At 43.1% G+C, this 21,872-nt stretch overlaps 1 protein-coding gene across 2 annotated transcripts in view; it reads right to left on the minus strand.

The window, feature by feature from the left end:
* The window catches only part of NYAP2 (neuronal tyrosine-phosphorylated phosphoinositide-3-kinase adaptor 2), a 148,010-nt gene that overhangs the window by 8,811 nt on the left and 117,327 nt on the right, over nt 1-21,872 (minus strand). For both annotated transcript variants that reach the window (XM_075268818.1, XM_075268819.1), the window contains 2 exons: nt 11,538-11,753; nt 647-750 (listed from right to left, as the gene is read on the minus strand). In XM_075268818.1, the coding sequence (XP_075124919.1) occupies nt 647-750; nt 11,538-11,753 (320 nt within the window). The remainder of the gene's footprint in view (nt 1-646; nt 751-11,537; nt 11,754-21,872) is intronic.

The raw sequence follows: 21,872 nt of genomic DNA on the forward strand, positions 1-21,872 counted from the left end.
TTCTCTGGCACATGGAGGGGATAATATCTATTATACAATATACAACAATATTTTTCATTGTATTACTTCTAATATATTTTAAATGGTACAGGGCTAAAATTGTGTAGCTGCCATTTAGATGAGAACGATGGCTGTGCAAGTATTGTGTATAGACAGTGACACTTCAGATTGTATTAGAAACATGCACCAAGACCAAATAACTGTAAATGCAAAAACTGTCACATATCTTACAATACAGAAGGGAGAATGTTAAAATGCATGTACAAATCATTAACAATGGGTTTGTCGAGGCAGACAAGACAGTCATCTATACACATAAACAAGGCTGTGAAATTTATCAAACTACCACAGTAAAAATGTGCACAAAGTGTAAAAAAAATAAAAAAATAAGTACAAATAGTAAAATGTTACAATAAAATTACAGAATGAGTAGAACCCAGATCAACGTAGAACTATAGGAAAGAGAAACACAAAGCTCCTCCAAGAACAGAGCGTCGGATGACTTTGTTGACTAATGGTAGACAGAGAGTGGACCATACGGAGACAGACACACAGAGCTGACGGTAACAGATGACAGACACAGAAGTGGAAAGTATTTGGCATGTTGAATCACATGACGTCATTCACTATTGGGTAACGGTGGTACCTGGCTGTGTTGTTGCTCATTGGCTTGCCTGAGGGGAGTAACTGAAGGAGGAGGCACACCTGACGTGGAAGCAGATCGACCTAATTTGCAGCTTATTTTCATTTCTAAAGAAAAAAAAATCATTTATTTAGTCAGATTCACAGCAATGAAATGTGTTAATAGATTTTCAAACCTATAGATCAGTATTCACCAGGTAGTGGCATGGGAGCCGTATACAATACATAGGCCCACAGTGTGTGGGGAAATCTCTAAATACTTGAAGGATGTGATTCGTAACATTACTGATGCTTAGTACCAGGCACAAAACAGAACCATCCTCAAAGGGAACCAGTCACCATAACAGTACAATACATTCTGCAGGCAACATGTTATAGAGCAAGAGGATCTGAGCAGACTTGTGGGGAAACATTCAAAGGAACTTGTCATGTATTCATTTATATCTTTCTATGGTTAGAAACATCTAGTCATCTACTCATAGGAAAGGTCCTATCAGTGCCTGAACCTTAAGATTTGTGTTTGGGATAGACAATATACTATAAAGGGGTTGTCAAGTACTTAATACATTTGGCAAGTGCAGGAATAACGTAATATAATAAAGCCATCTATACTTACGTCACATTTACATCTGCAATGTGCTGTCCATTCTTCTGGTTCATCGTACGACCAGAAGAACAGAAAAAACAGACCCCGGAAATTACAAACAAAAACTGATCCCGAGGGACCCCATTGACTATAATCAGTGCCGCACCTTCCATGAGGCAACCTGGAGCGCCCGCTTCAGGCGGCACTATGCCAGGGCCCCGGGGAGAGTGGCATTTTTGCTTACCTAAGCCAGTCCAGGACAAGCTGTCCTGGACTGGCTTAGCGTCACCGAGTGGTGGATTGGGGAGGCCGCGGCCTGCCCTCACACTCAGGCAGAGAGCAGGTCCTCTCCGTGCCTGCTCTCTGCCTGCTAACGCCGCTCCGCCCCGTCCCCTTCGCTCCGCCCTTTCTGTCGTCCGCCTCGGGCAGTGAAAAAAGCAGGTTCACCCCTGACTATAATGGGGTACGATTAGAGTCCAATTTGTTTCGTAGTGAAACCAGTGAGCGAAAAATTGGGCCTACAGGAACGGCGACTGATTCAAATGTGGACATGTCCTCTCCACTCCACTTTCAGGGAGCTCTGACTTTCTCTGCTGAGGTTTGTTATTATGTCTGCAGAGATGATGAATCTGTATGTATACATTACTGCAGTAGCCAATCAGTAGTCTCATGCTGTATACTGCTAAAGTCACTGATTGGCTGCAGCACTGGTGTGAGCAGAGGCGTAACTACCATGGTAGCTGAAGTAGTGGCACTAGGGGGCCCGGCGGCAGCTGCTACCGCTGAAGATTTTTATTTATTTATAGTCCGTTACCTGCTGCAGTATCTCCAGGCCCTATTTACTTACCGATCCTGGCTCCTGCTCATAGCCGACGGCGCTTCTTCCTCTGCAGAGGCTGTGGGCAGTAGCCGGGAAGTGAAACGAGCATAATGATCGGAGGGCTAGGAGAGGTAAGGGAACGTAAAAAATACAGTTACTTACCTCTCCTGGCTCCGTCAAGCTTTTGGGCCTACTTGGTGATGTCACAGACGTCACATGGGCCAGGGCCTGGATCCTTAGGCGTCGCGACGCAAGCCCTGGCTCACGTGATGCTCTGTGCATCATTGAAGATGGTTGGCATCACCAAGTTGGCATCAAGTTTTTTTTATGTTTGTATCCTCCTCTAGGTCTCTGATTATTATACTCTAGGGTCTGAGAGTTTCAGACCCCAGAGTATAATAATTGTGCATGGGTGGTCCACAATGAGGCATAATAGTATGTGCATGGGCCTCTAAGAGGAATAATAGTGGCCCCTGCACACAGTATGATTCCCCATAGTGGCCACTGCACACAGTACTATGCCCCATAGTGGCCCTTGTACACCGTATTATTCCCCATAGTGACAATGGAGAATAATACTGTGCGCAGGGGCCGCTATGGAACATCATACTATGTGCAGTGGCCACAATGGGGAATAATATTATGTGCAGGAATGCAGGAGGGGGGAAGTCGGTCGGTCAGGGTCTTTGTGGGGTTGGGGTTGGTTAGTTGGGGTCTTCGTGGAGGGCCATGTCAAAAGTTCATCATGGGGCCCTGCCATTCCTAGTTACGTCACTGGATGTGAGCTTATTAGCACATCATTACTGTAAACAAATCCTGGCAGTGAGGATGGAAGCTCATAGATGGAAGTGGTTATGAGAAGGACGGTAAGTGTAGGTTGTTGTGTAGGTAAGTGTAGGAATGTTATACTACATCATTCCCTGCACTTGTCCAGTTTTATTCCTACTAAGTTAATAAAAGTGGTCCCTCATTTAACGTCCTCATCTCTCAGTCATAAAATATAGTAGTTGAAAAGTGTCTCTCTTTCTTAAGGGGGTAGTCCCATCTCAATTATCCTATCTATACTGCTGGCTAATGTAAATTCAAGTGTTTTTCTAAATATATTGCTTTAGCAATGCTGCTTTGTATGACTGATATGAAAAGTTATTCCTCCCATTGTTTACACTTCATTTCCATGGAGCATGGCCTGTGTAATAAGACAGGACAAATGATGTCACTCACTGCTCTCACTGTTATGTACAGCTCTGTCAGCAGGAAAATCAGTCCAGCTAATTGCAGTCTGCTGATAAAGGCTCTGGTAGTCCTGTCTGTTATCTCTCTAGGTAAATATAAAGATAACAGTGAGTCAGTTCTCTAGAAGCATGGTAAGTATTCTATACAAACCTTTGTAATGTAATGTACATTTACTATACCTATTACTTGATCTTCATTTATATTAGATTTCTAGTACTCATCCTACTAATATTATAAGTGTGAAAGTTTGTGTGTTTGGATGTTTGTGAGTTTGGATGTTTGTTCCTCAATCACGCTAAAACGCCTGGACGGATTTGCGTGCAATTTTCCACAAACATAGTTTTCCCTTAGGATTGAGTCACAGGCTACTTTTGGTGCCACTAAACAACATGGCTTCCTAGCAGGAGACTCACAAAAGCAGGACTCCTAGCCCCAGCTATAGACTCACACACACTGCCTGGCATTTCCTGCCTCAACCTGCCTGCACACTCCTTACTGTCACCTCAGGAGTAGCCCTCACTCTACTCACTTACATTTACATATAGCTTTCCACTATATAACACATCACATTGTCTGTATCACGACATACACAATACAACACATCACATTGTCTGACACAATACAACACATCACATTGTCTGTATCACGACATACACAATACAACACATCACATTGTCTTACACAATACAACACATCACATTGTCTGACACAATACAACACATCACATTGTCTGACACAATACAACACATCACATTGTCTGTATCACGACATACACAATACAACACATCACATTGTATGTATCACGACATACACAATACAACACATCACATTGCCTGTATCACGACATACACAATACAACACATCACATTGTCTGTATCACGACATCACAACATACACAATACAACACATCACATTGCCTGTATCACGACATACACAATACAACACATCACATTGTCTGTATCACTACATACACAATGCAACACATCACATTGTCTGTATCACTAGATACACACTATAACACATCACATCACATTTGCCAGCCCACCAAACTTTTTAAAGCATTTTTACAGTTTCACACGTCTGTGTCCGCCCAATTCTCAAATCACCGCAGACGAAGTCGCGGGTAAAAGCTAGTAATAAATAATTTCTCATGGTAAAGGCAAAGTCTGTATTGTGATACATGTGCTGTTTCATCTAGGTGTAATCATACCGTTCACACATAGATTGTATTCTTTGTATTCCATGCTGCCACCTGCTGTCCTTTTTCTGTATGACAGGCTGTAGTTAATTAATTCTGTACATGCCTTCACTTCCTGGTTCAAGGGTAACTGTTTCCTGTTTTCACTATCACTAGTCTCCATTTTCTCTGGGAGAGAGACACACTTGGACTGAGCAGCAGAAGGCATCAGTTTTCGACCATACACACAATTACTAGTTGCTCACACTTGCTGTACCATCCTGCTTGTTACACCTGTATTCCTGGAGAAGTGCTGCATTACCATCACATGCTGTATGTCCAGTCTTCCAAATAAACAAGCCTGAACTTCACCATTCCTGATGTGCATCATCTCTCCGGACGCTGAGCAACATGGTCCTGTCTGCCCTGCATTGAGGAAACGAAGGTAGGACCTCTCCCAGCCCCTATCCACCTGCCACATCTTCATTCGCCTCATGTGGGGACAGAACAGTCGAAAACTGCCTTGAAGCCCGGCCCCAACCTGTAGTAACCCCTCTGCCTGCCCATATACCACAACTCTGCTCTGCTAAGAAACTCTCTGCAGTGCCACCCTAGTCTGCATTGTGTATAGAGACTCTCTGTATGTTATACAACATTACTGCAGATTGTCGGACTGCAAAACCACATGATTCTCCAAAACAGCTTGGGAATCTTGTCAGAACACCTTAACTAAGCCACACTGCGATTTCCAGGCCCCAATTCAAAAGTCCAGTTTCTTAAAGAGACAGCGCGCCTTAAACCAAAATGGCCGAAAAGGACTCTGCATTGTCTCCCAGTGTCGAAACAGAGCAAATACAGCCCGATACTACTTACCATGAGGAACGGGAAGTAGAGTCAGCACCAGAAGCAGGCCAAGACTCACGACCTGTACGCTCTCTTAAGCCAACCGTAAAGGTCCTTGAGAACTACCGTTACATGAAGGATGAGTTCAATGACAACCTGCATGACCTATGGGAACGAGTCACCTCCCTCATGTCAAGCATCCAACGCCACAAAAATGATGCAGCTAGTCTACAGGACACTATAAAACGGCTAGATACGACCCATGGAAGGTACAAGAGGTTATCCACAAGGTATGCTGCCTTCCTAAAAGACTCTAATATTGACGACGCCTTATCAGAGCTAAGCAAAGCAGATTCCACAAACAGAGAAAGGGACGCTGCTGTGCAAGACGCCAAAGATAAAGCAGAGCTCCGTATCACTTATCTGCAAGAAGCTAGATCTAACAGGTCAGGCTCATCCAAGCACTCTTCTCGATCACACAGATCATCCTGCTCAAGAACTTCTACCCTCAGCGACAGAATTCTAGAGGCTCGTTTAAACGCAGAGCGATCCAAACTAAGACGTTCCTATGAAACCAAGAAAGCAGAGGCAGAGGCAAAAGCCAAGAAAGCAGAGGCAGAGGCAGAAGCCAAAGCAAAGATCCTTCAAACAGAAATGGAGGAAAAAATCGCATTAGCTGAAGTAACAATACTCGAGCAAGCTTTGAAGCAAAACCTCGACTCAGTTTGCCTACCACCACTGGAAGAAGATGATCCAGCTGTTCGTACCAGTGTCTACGTACAGAGTCAGATATCTGCAGCACATGCCTTCTCCAGTGACATTCTACCCAACAATGTGGAAACATCCAAGTCAGCCCAACCTACGGTGCCAGTGTTACCCACATCATCTGCAGAGACCCAAGACCAATGCCATAATATGTCCCCTCAGAAGCAGCAATCATCACAAGACGACCACAACACGCATTCCAGCCCATCTCCACAGTTCAAGCCGCAGTCATCGAAATCTCCAGAGGTTAAACCACAGCTCAACCCTGCAGCGACATCATTCTACCCGGGAGCGATTCACCCTTTCACGCCACACAGCTTATACGCCCAAGGAGCACCACAAGCTAACGCGGCAACAAGGAGTGAAGGATCAGATATGTCTGAATTTGCCAGGTTTATGGTGAGCAGAGAGCTGATCAGTACCAGCCTCTCAAAGTTTGATGATTGTGCAGAGAACTACAGAGCCTGGAAGGCTACTTTCAAGGCCGCCATTGCTGACCTTAACCTATCTGTGGAACAGGAGCTCGACCTTATGGTTAAATGGTTGGGTCCTGACTCCTCAAACCGTATCAAAAGCCTTCGGACCGTCTATGTGGGGCAAGCGGAATCAGGTCTCGCTGCTGCCTGGCTAAGACTTGAAAGAACCTATGGCAGCGCTGAAGCCATAGAAAGGTCCCTATTCAAGAGACTGCAAAATGTTCCAAGGATCAACCTTAAGGAAGCCCACAAGCTTCTGGACTTGAGCGATCTGCTTATGGAGCTGGAACTTGCAAAAAGGGATCCTCGTCTGTCTGGATTGTGCTACCTAGACACCGCCCATGGGGTGAACCCAATCGTCTCAAAGCTGCCACATAATCTGCAAGAGAAGTGGGCGGTATGTGTCTCCAGGTACAAACAGTCACATGATGTCACCTTTCCTCCATTCATTCAATTCTGCAAGTTCATCGACGAACAGGCCCAAATGAGGAATGACCCTAGCCTAGACTTCCTGGAGTCTAACACCGCAGCCACAGCAACATCCTCACCAAGGTATGAAAGCGTCACACATAAACGCAAGGATTTGAAGAGCAGTGTAAGTGTCAGAAAGACTAACCTGCCACTACCTGCGGTACCCACTGATAAACAGCACACTGTTTCCTCAAGAGATAAATCTTTCAATCGTGAGTGTCCCATTCACAAAAAACCACACTCGTTGAACAAATGTAGAGGCTTCAGGTCCAAAACTATGCTGGAGCGCAAGAAAATACTCAGTGAACTTGGGGTGTGTTTCAAGTGCTGCGCCTCTTTAGAACACATGGCCAAGGACTGCAAATCTGCCATTAAGTGTGAAGAGTGTCATAGTGACAAACACCCATCAGCTTTGCATCCAACCTCAGCCACTGGCGATCCAGCAGTCGCAGTTACCTCTAGTCCGGCTACAAACCATGGCGGGGAGCCACAGGCTAACACCAAGTCTACCACAGCGGTCTCCTGCTCATGCTCAGAAGTATGTGGGGAGAGCCAAAGTGATAAATGTTGTGCTAGGATATGCCTAATCAGAGTTTATCCAGAAGGGCAACCAGAGAATGCAGTAAAAATGTATGCCATCATTGACGATCAGAGCAATCGATCCTTAGCTGGACCTAAGTTCTTTGAAGCCTTTGGAATCAAAGGACCAGCGATGCCCTATACTCTGAACACTTGCTCAGGCCGCATAGAAACTAGCGGCAGGAGGGCACAAGGTTTCATCGCTTCTCCCATCAATGGAGGCGTAGAAATACCCCTACCTACGCTAATTGAATGCGATCAAATACCAAACCAAAGGGATGAGATCCCTACCCCAGAAGCTGCGTTCCATCAACCACACCTAAGGCACCTAGTCAACGTTATCCCACCTATGGATACAGACGCTGAAATCCTACTTCTGCTTGGCAGAGACAACTTAAGGATACATAAGGTCCGCCAACAGTGCAATGGTCCTGACTACGCCCCCTACGCACAGAGACTCGACTTAGGGTGGGTAATCATAGGAAATGTGTGCTTGGACCGAACAAGTGTTGATTCCTTTAAGACCTATGTACGCCGGGACGGACGAACTACTTTCTGCAAACCATGCCCTCGTCACTATGATGTGAAAGAGAAGCCTCCGGATCCCGTACAATTACCTGATGCCATTCCTTCTCCCTATGCAGACAACTTGGGAAAATCAGTGTTTCATACAACTAAGGATGACAACAAGGTAGCCCCATCAATGGAAGACAAGGAATTTGTCAGGATAATGGACAATGAGTTCCTTAAGGACAAGACTAATCACTGGGTTTTTCCCTTACCCTTCCGAGCCACCAGGGTAAGACTTCCAAATAATCGTGAACAAGCCTTGTCCAGATTCAACTCCCTCCAGCGTACACTTAGCAACAAACCGGAGATGAAAGAACACATTATCACCTTTATGAGCAAAATATTCCGGAATAACCATGCGGAGCCAGCGCCTCTCTTAAAGGAAAATGAAGAGTGCTGGTACCTACCCTCATTCGGAGTGTATCACCCACGGAAACCTAAGCAAATTAGAGTTGTCTTTGATTCAAGTGCCAAACATCAAGGCGTATCTCTCAACGATGTCCTCCTCACAGGTCCTAATCTAACAAATAACCTAGTAGGAGTGTTGATGAGGTTCCGGAAAGAGCCCATTGCCATCACCGCTGACATTGAACAGATGTTTCACTGTTTCATAGTCAGAGAGGACCATAGGAATTTCCTCAGGTTCCTGTGGTACAAGGACAATGACCCCAGCAAAGAGATGGTGGAGTATCGCATGAGGGTGCACGTATTCGGGAACAGTCCTTCCCCCGCAGTGGCAACCTATGGTCTGCGGAGAACCGCACAAGAAGGAGAGTCCGAATATGGAATAGACGCCAGAGACTTTGTAGAGAAAGACTTCTATGTAGATGATGGACTAAAATCTCTACCCACAGAAGAAGCGGCGATCGACCTACTCAAGAGGACCCAAGGTATGCTGTACCGAGCTAATCTTAGACTGCACAAAATTGCTTCAAACAGTCCGGCTGTCATGAGAGCCTTTAAGTCGAGTGACTACGCTCCAGTATTCAAGGACATAGACCTGGGATCAGATTGTCCGCCTGTGCAGAGAAGCCTAGGCTTGAGGTGGAACCTGTCAGCCGACACCTTCAGTTTCCAAATAAACTGCGCAGATAAACCATTCACTAAACGTGGTGTCCTGTCAGTGGTGAATAGCTTATACGACCCACTGGGATTCGTAGCACCAATAACCATACAAGGTAAATCTCTTCTGCGACAACTTTCCGAAACAGTCAAAGACTGGGATGCCCCACTTCCCCCTGATAAGGAATCAAAATGGGAAACCTGGAAGCAATCTTTGTGTGCCTTGGATGAAATCCATATACCAAGATGTTACGCCAGAACCTCACTCGCTGCTAGCACTAGAAGGGAACTTCATGTGTTCTCGGATGCATCCATGGAGGCCATTGCAGCAGTTGCCTATCTGAAGGTAACGGGACCCGACAATCAAGATCACGTTGGGTTCGTTTTCGGCAAAGCTAAGTTAGCTCCCAAGCCTGAACACACTATTCCCAGGCTTGAGCTCTGTGGGACCGTGCTTGCAGTAGAACTCGCAGACTTTATACAGCACGAACTGGACGTCAACATAGATAACGTACAATTCTACAGTGACAGTAAGATTGTCTTAGGTTACATCTACAACCAAACAAGGCGCTTCTATGTGTACGTCAGTAACCGCATTGAGAGAATAAGGAGATCTTCCAAGCCCGAACAATGGCACTATATCCCATCCGAACTTAATCCAGCTGACCATGCCACTAGACGTATGTCTATAAGTTCCTTCGCTAACTCTTCTTGGCTTTCAGGTCCTAAGTTTCTGTTGGAACAGAAGGGAAGTGAATGTGTCCAGGAAGTCTTCAGCATTCAGGATCCGGATGGTGACCCAGAAGTCCGCTCCGAGGTTAGTGCTTTGACAACGAACACTAAAACAACTTCCAACCTCGGTTGCCAGCGCTTTGAACACTTCTCCAATTGGATGAAACTTGCCAAGTCTATAGCAAGGTTAGTCCACATTGCGAGATCTTATAACAACTCACATGGAGACAAAGACTGTCACGGTTGGCACGTTTGCCATAAACCACTCACTACCAGTTGAGGACATTCCGGTAGGATGAACCATGAACAGAACACTACCCTAATACTTCGTTCATTGGATTACAACTGGGTCGGAGATAGTTTGGCCTAGTGCGGCTTCTCCGATCCGAAGATGGGTATCTTTGGATTATCTCAGGAACTGCCTGTCATCTACCTCGTTTGAAGTTAATATTATATTGCATGCATATTTGTGTTTGTTTTCTAGGTTATTGAACTTTAAAAAAATATATATAGTGAAATCCCTTATGGAATTTCAGACGGGGAGTGTGCTGTTTCATCTAGGTGTAATCATACCGTTCACACATAGATTGTATTCTTTGTATTCCATGCTGCCACCTGCTGTCCTTTTTCTGTATGACAGGCTGTAGTTAATTAATTCTGTACATGCCTTCACTTCCTGGTTCAAGGGTAACTGTTTCCTGTTTTCACTATCACTAGTCTCCATTTTCTCTGGGAGAGAGACACACTTGGACTGAGCAGCAGAAGGCATCAGTTTTCGACCATACACACAATTACTAGTTGCTCACACTTGCTGTACCATCCTGCTTGTTACACCTGTATTCCTGGAGAAGTGCTGCATTACCATCACATGCTGTATGTCCAGTCTTCCAAATAAACAAGCCTGAACTTCACCATTCCTGATGTGCATCATCTCTCCGGACGCTGAGCAACATGGTCCTGTCTGCCCTGCATTGAGGAAACGAAGGTAGGACCTCTCCCAGCCCCTATCCACCTGCCACATCTTCATTCGCCTCATGTGGGGACAGAACAATACATCAGAGTGTCCTGTTCATTAAACAGTCAAAGCTCTCCCCCCATCTTGCAGGAATACAGGAGTGAGAAGAAGAAACAGCAGCCAAAGCTGCTGAGACAGGGAAATAGGAAGACCCCTTTAACAACCCAGATATGGGGCAATGCTTTTAAAGTAAGGGTTTAAATATTATCATTTTAACATCGTGTCAGACAAAGAATTTAGGGGAGATCTGTGAAGGTCTGTTCTCATCATCCCCAGCCCCTATTCACCAACAGGAAGAACCACATGCTTCACAAATTTCAGGAGGTGTAACTGAGGAACAGCATAATGCATTATGGAAAAGGATGGTCTGGAATTGTTATCTTACATGAAATAAAATGACTTTCTAACACACTGTAAGTATAGAATGCATGTTCTATGCCTTTCATTAATACTCCCATATTACCCATACATTTTAGTAGACTTTCATCAGAAAAAACAATCATTTGAGAATAAGTTATATGTCTATAGAGAAGGCACCAGCCCTCCAGGGTATGCAGCAATCTCACCTGAGCTGTTGTTTCCTGCTAACATTGTTGGGCTCACAGACGACCTTCCAAGTCTACTGGAGACATGTGTGGGGCCCGGAGTTCCATCCCATTCCTGAGATTTGAAGGACTCTCTGGAGGATGGAGATGAGTGGTGGTGACCAGATCGCTCTTTGTTTTCCAGCTTTGGTAAAGGTTCTGTACTGTGACTTCTCACTTTAATTTCGTCAGATGGTTCTAGAAATGGGAAGCAAGGAAATTACAATACATTACAATGGATTACAATATATCTACCGATACTGTTCATCAAAATGTTTCCAAAAACTGATTTACTTATCTGTACTCAAAGTATTAGTTGCTCCAGTACAATAAAACAGTTGTCTAATATATTAGCTAAAAGATTTCTATACTTTCAGTATTTTTACATGATTGAATGCTAAAGGAATTGTATCAGGAGATTCATGCTGTCCTAACCACATAATGCTGACAAACCCCTTAGTTACAAGCAACTATGTCCCATGCTAAAATGATGAGGCATTTCAGAAAAAAAATGAGCTGGGGATGGGGAGAAGTGTCCCGTGGCAGCTTCCTTCCAGCTTCTTCCACCCAGGTTTTCATGATTGACATGCCTGTCCCTTTACACAGAGGGCAAAGTTAAAAAGGACATTTCACGTCCTCATAGATGTGCGGTATTGTATATACTGAATTCAGCGCACTTCAGTTTCTCAGTTTGTGCCCCAGAGCTGGAGATTAATTAATTCTGCCACTGATATATCTCCAATGTGAATCAAAATCAGCAGCAGATTCTGCCACATGAAGGGGCCCTTTCAGATTCAGGCCCCACGTCGTGGAAACGCAGCTTTTTTGTTGCAGATTTTGCTGCAAATTTTTGAGCCAAAGTCAGGAGTGGATTAAACAGAAGGGAGAAAAGAAAATACTTGTTATATATTTCCCATTCCTTTTGCAGCTATTCTTGGCTTTGGCAAAAAAAAATGCAGCAAAATCTGTAACAAAAAAGGTGCGTTTCTGCAACATGGGGCCTTAGCATCACTCAGTAGCAGTCCAGAAAGTATGGTATATCAGTATAATCTCCAGCCTGCAGTGTGCATGGAGACCGAGACTTCCAGTATCGTACAGTAGTTGTCTATGATACCCCACCAGGATTACTGTCCTGTGTTGCAATTATGTTGGGATGTTCATTTTGCATTAGGGCAAAGACTCACAACATTATAGATAGCTACTGTATGATGCTGGGAGTCTCGGTCTCCATACACACTGCAGGCTGGGGAATACAATGAGATGCCATATTTTCTGGACTGGTACTGCCCTTGTGCCTGGATTCTTCAATACATTAGGATAAATGTGCATGGTGTGGTGTAGATTACTATGATGCAGAGTACAATGAAAATGATGATAAATGAGAATAGTCTTACATCAGATCTTTCATGTATAACAGTGGGATAACTTACAAGAAAGAGCCTTCATATAACCAGAGGCTTCTTTCATTCTGAAGGACAGACAGTTATACTTATGACAACATGCTGGCAATGAAGACGATTATTTATAGCCTGAAAGAGTCCTTGACAACCTCTCCGTGCCAGTCCTGATTTGAACAAACATGTAGCTTTGAGACAAATGCCCATGTCCTTTATATCATGTCTCCTCTGACCCAGAAGGACACAAATGGCTCAAGAAAACATTTCATCTCTTTAATCAAGTTTTTTTTCCCATTTTTATATAATACAGATAGCTTTTCTTGTGTAATATCGCAACATTTATAAAATAAACTGAAAAATTGATCAGTATATATCATGCTATCAAGAATTGTAAAGGGACAGTCCCATCTCAGACATTAGTGACATGTTCCTATGTCTAGAATAGGAGCTGTCTGACTTTGTCCCTCCTGCAGTACTATTGTATAAACTGCTCACTATGCTTCACTATTTCCCAATTCAGAATGGCTTAGATCCCGGTCCCTTCTGGCCCCCACATCCAAGAAGCGGGATCTGCATCTAGCAGACATTTATGGCATATATTTTCTAGCTTGTTACGTTATAAATAGTATACCTGAGTAGTTATTCATGAGCAGAACACACCGTATACGATAGAAACGCTGCATTTTACATTAATTGCAAAGTGGATAAGATTCTGGCTAATCCCATCAATACATTGCAGGAAATAATCCACGACGCAAACGCAAAAAAAAAACATTCTTGCAAATCGCAGCATGTCAATTATTCCTATGGAAACAGAAGCAGTTTCTGTATAGGTATGATGGAAGCAGGAAGTCTGCAGAGGAAAACTCTACGGACTTTCTGTGAAAAGCTCTGCGAGAAAAACCACCATGTTATTTCCATCGTGGTTTTTCCCGCACTGCTTTTTCACTTCGGCCCCCTACTAGGGCCTTAGCCTTATAGAGTTTTTTTCAAAAATAGTATAAAATGTGTCCAAAGCTAGGAAATGTCATAGATAACAAAAAACAATGTACTCATTTAATCCCAAACTGTTACAGAGCCGCCACTCCAGTCTACTCCATCAGGGATTGTTTACCTGGTTGCAGCCATCATGTGCCCGTATCTATTTATCAAATGACAACTACATTCAATCATTGGACTATACAGTCACGAAGGAGGAGAACTAGAGAGGGCAAGTATATACTCATTTATAAATTTTTTCTTATTTTATCACAATTCTTCAGTTTAGTCACATTGTTGAATATCTTGTAAAAATCCCTTTAAGCTAAGGCCCCATGTAACAAGCCACAGCAAAAAAGCAGAAAAGACCACGGAAGAAATGCAATTTTACTTTTTCCCCAGTGCTTTTGACAGAAAGTGACTTTCTGTCTCTTTTATACCTACAGGGAAACTGTCAGCATTCTCATAGCTATAACTGACATTCTGCGATTTACAAAAATACAGCATTTCCACTGCGGAATTTTTCTGCAATGTGTGGATGGGATTAGCCAGAATCCCATCCACGTTACAGGTACCATAAAACCCTGCAATTAAATCCAGCAGCCAAATCACTGTGTTTATGGGTTTAGGGTTGAGGCCACACTTTGTGGGAAAGCTGCTTTTTTGATCTCCTTTTTGTAAAATCCTCTCCTGGCTTTGGCTCAAAAAATGCACCAATTCCGCTACAGAAGATCGCAGCTTTTCTGATACATCTGGTCTCAGTCTAGTAGAGAAAATCACTGTCTCTTTCAGGAAAATTAATGTGAGGCTCTCAAAACCCTATTTTGTAAGGTGCATTTGTATATGAGACCTAAAGTTGGACAATCCAGTAAACTATACTTTCTGTTGATATCGCACCCTGACAGATCAGTGTAAATCTGGGAATATTTTTACATTTCACAGTTTAAAAAAAATTCTTTATGACCAAGAATATACAAATTCCTTATAAATCTTTAGCCGAGCTGTGACTATTGCTATACCACTTCTTGTATCAGTAGTGGTGCTTGCTGTACACTGCAGAATGGGTGACATTAACAATGTCTTACTTTTCTGAAACCATTTTTTATTTCTTTTTTATTCATTACTGTCAACATTGTCAAAATAGAAAGAATTATTACCTGAGTAGTCATTTATAAAACGCATCGACTGCCACAGCCAAGACTTTTGCTAAGGCAGTGACTTTATATCTCTCACATAAACATGGGCTTTGTCAGTTTGCTAGCCCGGTTTTTCATGGCTAATACACTGACCCATTATTTTCAATGGCCCCAATGCACACAAGCTTGAATTATCAAGGGTTTGTATATGGGGTCATGAGCCTGAGGCAAGACTTAGGACCAGTCCTAAACCTGTCTGTTTTTTGGCCCAGGGTCACTGAAGGAAATCTGTGGAGACACAGGTAGCACACAGGTATCATCCATGTGCCATTTTTCTATGACTATGGATGTATAAAGCTGAATGAAAATAGAGAAGTATAAGACTATGATCACACTTGTATTATGATTTATGATAATAAAGGAATCCACAACTTAGTGTCAGATCCAACATACATCACAGGCCAACAGTGGCTGATTGACTTACATGTAGTGCTCTTCTCCCTATTAGGGCTAGTTCACACGTGAACAAAGGGGCGGATTTTGACAGCGGATTTCGCTTCAAAATCTGCCCCTTTACAATGGTGGTCTTCAGGCGGAAGCCGCGCGGGCTCAGCCGCGCGGCTTCCGCCCCCAGCAGCTCCCTCCTATGTCGGCTCATTCATTTGAGCCGACAGCGGAGGGGAAAGCCGCGACCGCGATGGTCGCGGCAGGCGGGTTTTGACAAGAGAGAGACGCAGCTCACCGCGTCTCTCTCTGTGTCAAAACCCGCGCGGGCAGTTCACGTGTGAACTGACCCTTAAAGGGGTATTCCAGTTACAACAAATTGCCCCTTATCTACAGGTTAGGGGCTAACATGCTAATAGGTGCGGGTCCAACCACTTGGTCCCCCACTAATCAGAGTTCTTACACTATACGCTTCTTATTGGAGCTCTGAGTCACGTCCCCTTACCTGCTACTGCCTGACACTACCAACTTGACATTAAAGAATCTAGTTTAGCATATCAGGAACCAAAACTAACTGTGTTGATTGCTCAGGAATTGAGGGAGGGGACTAAAGAAAAAAATTCCAACTGTGCTGGAATCCTCTTTAGGTTAAAGAGGACCTTTCATGGTTTGGGGCACAGGCAGTTCTATATACTGCTGGAAAGCTGACAGTGCGCTGAATTCAGTGCACTGTTGTCTTTCCCGATCTGTACCCCGGTTAAAGAGCTATCGGTCCTGGTACCGTAGGGCTTTACAGTCAGAAGGGTGTTCCTGACACTCTGTCAAGAATGTCCTTCTCCACAGCAGCGCCTATCGTGCTGTACAGTGTGAACGGGGAGGTCCTCTTTCAGAATCGAAGGCCAAAAAGCAATGCAGAAAGCATGCAGAGGTTTCCTCTACAGACCTTCTGCTTCTATTATACCTTATGGAAAACACTAAAGTTTCCTTAGGTATAATTAACATGCTGTGATTTACAAAAACACTTGCATTTTTGAAACCTCAGCATTTCCGCTGCAGATTTTTTTCTGCAATGTGTGGATAGGATTAGCCAGAATCCCACCCACATTACAAGTACTGCAAAACGTTGCAGTTTTTGAAACAGGGTTTCTACCACTACAAAACTGCAGTGTTTTTGCAACGTGGGGCCCCGACCTTAAAGGGAGTCCATCATTGGCTCTAGTGATTTTTAACTAAGCATATATTTGTATAGCCTTTAGAAAGGCTATTCTAGACATACCTTTTATTCATTAATCCTCCCAGCCATTTTTGAATTATCTACCATGGTGCACTACAGAAGTCTATATTATGTTCCGTGAGCACTGCTTGTGTGATCAGCCTTCCCCGCTCTCATCTTCCCCTTCTTTATAGATATCACACAAGCAGTGCTCAGAGAACATCACGGAGACTTGCGGTGCTCAATCCTGGCTAATTAGCATATCTATAAAAGCGGCTAATTAAAAAATGGCTGAGAGGATTAACAAATAAAAGGTATATCTGGAATAGCATTTCTAAAGGCTACGGAAATATATGCTTAGTTTAAAAATCACTAGAGCCAATAATAGACTCCCTTTAAGTAGCAGAAATACTGATCTGTTCCACAAGTAGTTATAAAGGAGGTTCCCTATCTGATTTCTTCTTGATACTGACATATAATCTTATCCATAATTTTTATGGACATATTAGAAATCCATAATCCATAATACACCACTTTACTCTGCACAATGCAAAAATTATTTTTTTCTGTGGACACTGGACAAAGTCTCCTAGAGAGTGTTGTCAGCCCTTGTTGGATCTCATGACCTTGTCACAGCTGTACCTCTTTTTTGCTAGAACCAAGGCTCCTCTTGGATGCCAGTCCATCGCTGTACTTAAGTGAGATGTGAAAAAGCAAAACTGTTATAGAAGAACAGGATCAAGCTATCATCCGACCTCCTAAATAATATGAACTTGCTACTGAAGTGTGGTCTTTGGAAATACATTAGAAACACCTGGCAATCCTGATCCTCTTGTATCATACGGGCACAGTACCCGTTGTGTGCTGAACTCGCAACATTTCTTTGTGCACTGTGGCTATGTGTTGTTTGCGGCACCAGGATCCAGATGATGAAGCTTTAGTCGGTTAACTTCTGCTGAGATCATCTGAGGTTGCCTGGCACGCTGCCAGCCTTAAAGCGCTTGCTCTCTCTGTATCTCATCAGCAGTGTTTCTTTCTAAATGAAATGCCCTTACAGCAGACAGCCTCTTAAGGCATGTGGGAACATAGATCCAAAGTGAAGACACACAAGCTCTTCATCTCGCTTGACCCTGTGTAGCTGTCTGTAATCTACAAGCTAATTTACTGTATGGAGGCAGGAAATGCTGCAAACTAACTAGATTGTTGTAATAAGTATCAGGGCTGTCCATCCAACACTTTTATCTAGAAAGCCGCCAGACTCGAGAAGACGTCTTTAATGGAAAATTGCATTCTCTCAAATATATAGAAACAGGACAGATAGAATAGGCGATAAATGTATGATCACTGGGCCCCCATTAATTACAAGTAAGAGGGTCCTGTATTTGAATACAGCATTGGTCACGTCACAGGTTATGCTGCTGATTTTCCCTGGATTTTACCCTATGATGTGAAAAGAGTGAAATCGGCCACATAAATTGGCATTTGTATTTACATTATGTATTGCAGGTCCAATTCTCTTCCTGGTTAAAATTTTATCCACTTTGCTACCACTGTACGTACTACAGATTTTTTGTTCAGAATTCTACAATCGAAATCCACAGCATATTCATCTATCTGGGTATACTCCTAGGTGATGTATGCACAACCATACTAAAATATGGACGTGAAAGAACTGTTTTGGGCTGATGCCCCATGATGCGGAAATGCAGCTTCTTTTGTTGCAGATTTTGCTGCGTTTTTTTGAGCCAAAGCTAAGAATGGCTACAGAGGGAATAGGAAACATATAGGAAGTTCTTATATTTCTTCCTTCTGCTCAATCCAATCCTGGTTTTGGCTAAAAAAAAAAAAAAACGCAACAAAATCTGCAACAAAAGAAGCTGTGTTTCTGCAATATGGGACAGTCTTTAAGTACCTGTGCTGCACCTGTTTTCATGCCTCCCTCATACCAAGTCTATCTGGGAATCCGTGAAAACAGCCAAAAGTAAGACATATTCTATTTTTTCTTGGTCATTTTCTTCTGTCATATGTATGGAGCCTTAATGTTGTTCATAGGCTGAACACATTAGGGCAAAACACAGTAAAATAATATGCTGTGGTAAAAACGCAGCAAAAGCATATCGTGTCTTTTCCACAGAAGTTTTCCATGAATTTTTGCTGCATTTTTCTCTGCATTTTTTCTTCCCCTATTAAACGCATGCCAGGTTTTGAAAACACATCTTTTCTGCAGCTCTTTTCTTCAGCAATGTGTGGATGAGATTAACCAGAATGTCACTCACTTTGCTGCTACTGTAAAACACATGCTAAATGTAACAAACAGGAAAAAATGCGGTATTTTACAGTCCCAGTAAAGTTTATGACAATTTGTTCAATCTCATTCCCACATTGCAGAAAAAAACGCTATCAAAATGCAGCAAATTATTCAGGGGAGAAGAAAATGAAAAACTACGAACCCACCTGTGATATATTGTTTACCGTACTGGTCTCCTCATATTGGGAAGACACACCTTATAAGCACTCTAAAGCTTCATGCTCCCCCTCAGAATATATCCCTGCCCATCACTTCGCAGATCCTGAATAGCATGTGCTGTGGTTTATGTATATCACATTTGCCAACTTTCTCAGAACATCCAGGCGGCTCCGAAAAAGAGGGATGACCTCCCAACATCCCAGAAGAGTAGGCAATTCTTCTGGACCCAGGGCAATGCTCCGCATCTGCTGGACTATCTGCTACCTTACATGTGATCACACATTATGTGCCAGTCAGTCCCAAAAACAGCTTCTTACATCACAAAAGGGCCATTGTCATGACAGGAGGGGAACAGCTCCCGGAAGTTAGCTCAAAAATTTTGGCAAGTGTGATCTACATGTTTAGAAAATTGAAATCTGAATTAAAAAACTGATGCCCCTCAGAGCGCATAAAAAGTTGGGTGACCACTGCTGTAAAGATGAAATGCCCTCAGTGGTTGGTGCAGATATGTGTAATGGGAATAAAGTGACCTTTGATCTAATAGCTATCAATGGCAGAACTGGGGGCCTTTCTTATCTGTCCCACATTGACAGCTTGTACTATCATGGAAAGACGCCCAATATTCTATTATGGTGCAGAGTAAGAAGGGGTTAACAGCAACAATAAAAATAAAATAAAAATATACAAAAATATGTGTTTAACTCTTACTGGGTCATATACTGTATGTAATAGAGAACAAGCTAGGGCTAGAGCTACAGGAGGATCCCAATGACCTTCAGCACTATATGTGATTAAAATCAATTTACAGCTTACAGCTCACTCAGGAATATCGAGGCTTATGCCTTGTAACAGGAACACAAATTACAGTCACTTCTCCACCGTCTCATAGCAAGACCATGCAGATGAGCTGTAACATCCCATCGATGTCAGCGCCGCCGTCTGTCCTTAATTGCAGGTGAATTTATTTCCACCTAATGCATATGTGAATAATTTAGATGGAGGACAGCGTGTTGGAGGGCAGTCTCGTCACATGGTTTCCTGCTCGGTTTCCGCATTGCTGTAGAGAGCCACATTATCTCCAGGTAGCCTGTAGGATGTTAATCTGGATTGATGAGATAATTTAGTATTTCTGCATTAGGCCAACATGGAATATGAATTTGCGGATTAGATGACCTCATATGACGCCCAATTAATGTGAGAAAAGCAGACACCTTACTACACAATGATCTTTACAGCTGTGCTCCAATTCACACAATAGGTTTTACATTCAATTACTTACAATGCAAAGAAACAATTGTCTCCAGAATGGCTGCTCAGAGCGACGAGAAAGTCTTATTATACTCATTCTTGTAATGCCTAGAGGATAAGCAACCGGACAAACAAAACATCTAGAATGCATTAGTGACTGCACAAGTCAATGTCCAGCTTTTAATATGGTTTTTAGGCCCAACATTCTGTGTTACATTTCCTTATAGCTCTTTTTTCCGGATATAGAGTTCTAAATCCTCTGCATAGATAGAGAGTGAAAGGGAACCTGTCAAAAGAATCTCCTCATCAAAATCTGTATGCTAGTCATGAAGCCTATAGTAGGTATTGTCTATCTGTTCTAACTATTGCTCAAAAATGAGCCCCTACCTATATGAAGACAGGCATATACTACTCCAGTCTTTATCTCCCTTGTGTGGTAGTAAGATGCATCTGATTTATTAAGAGATGTCAAGAAAGATGAGGATTGCCACAATGTCCACTTAAGGCATTACAGACAACAAAAGGGCTGTAACCAAACCCCAATGAGGCAGGGCTTTACTGGGAGGGGGTATGGCCGCTGTATGGGTCTCCTGGTGGTTGCACGTATGTTCACATCTGCATTTGGTATCTGCCCATTGCAAAACTGTATAAAAAAGTTTATTCGTCCAAAAAAAGGTCACACAGCGCATATCATAGTCTGTCTTTTTTGACAGATTAGTCAATAGGTGTCTGTCAAAAAAAAATTGTCCATTTTTTTTTTGAAGAGGGAAAAACGGATTGCAAGATGGACACAGACAGATTACATGTTGGTAATGCATTTATTTCCACCTTTCATAGACCTCAATGTTGCTGTCCGTTGTGTATCCTTATTTTTTAGATGTAACAAAAGTGTTGCAAGTCTGACTTTTGTCTCCGTCCAAAAGGGAGGATACATGACGTAAATGCTCAAAAAGCACACCTAGGGATTGTTTTAAAAACCCATTGTAATCAATGGGGTTTTTTAACGACCCATTCTAAATCAGTTTTTATGATCTTTACACGGCTCAAAGAAACTCAACGCAAGTGTGAACCCAGACTAAACATAGCAGTTTTTCATTCAGCACATCCTGGAGGTGAATTTGTCGATGTAAACAATACTGTTTTTAAGAGGAGTAACTACACAGACCCTACACAATATTATATGCTCCTAAGACTCCCTTCCCCTAGGTGTTATTATTATACACAGAGGCCCAGGGGAAGTGATTAAAAATAACAAACACTTATACTCACCTTACGTCACCTCTTCTAGATATCCAGCAGACTTCAGAGTCCTCCTCGCTCCTCTTCTTCCTTGCAACTGAGCTCCTGCTCCCCAGATGTCACTGCTGGGGCCTGTGATTGGGCCTCAGCGGTCACGTGTGGGGGGGGGGGCGTGATGATGTCATTATGCCAGCA

This window comes from Leptodactylus fuscus, chromosome 3 (genome assembly GCF_031893055.1).
Source record: "Leptodactylus fuscus isolate aLepFus1 chromosome 3, aLepFus1.hap2, whole genome shotgun sequence".
Taxonomy (NCBI): domain Eukaryota; kingdom Metazoa; phylum Chordata; class Amphibia; order Anura; family Leptodactylidae; genus Leptodactylus; species Leptodactylus fuscus.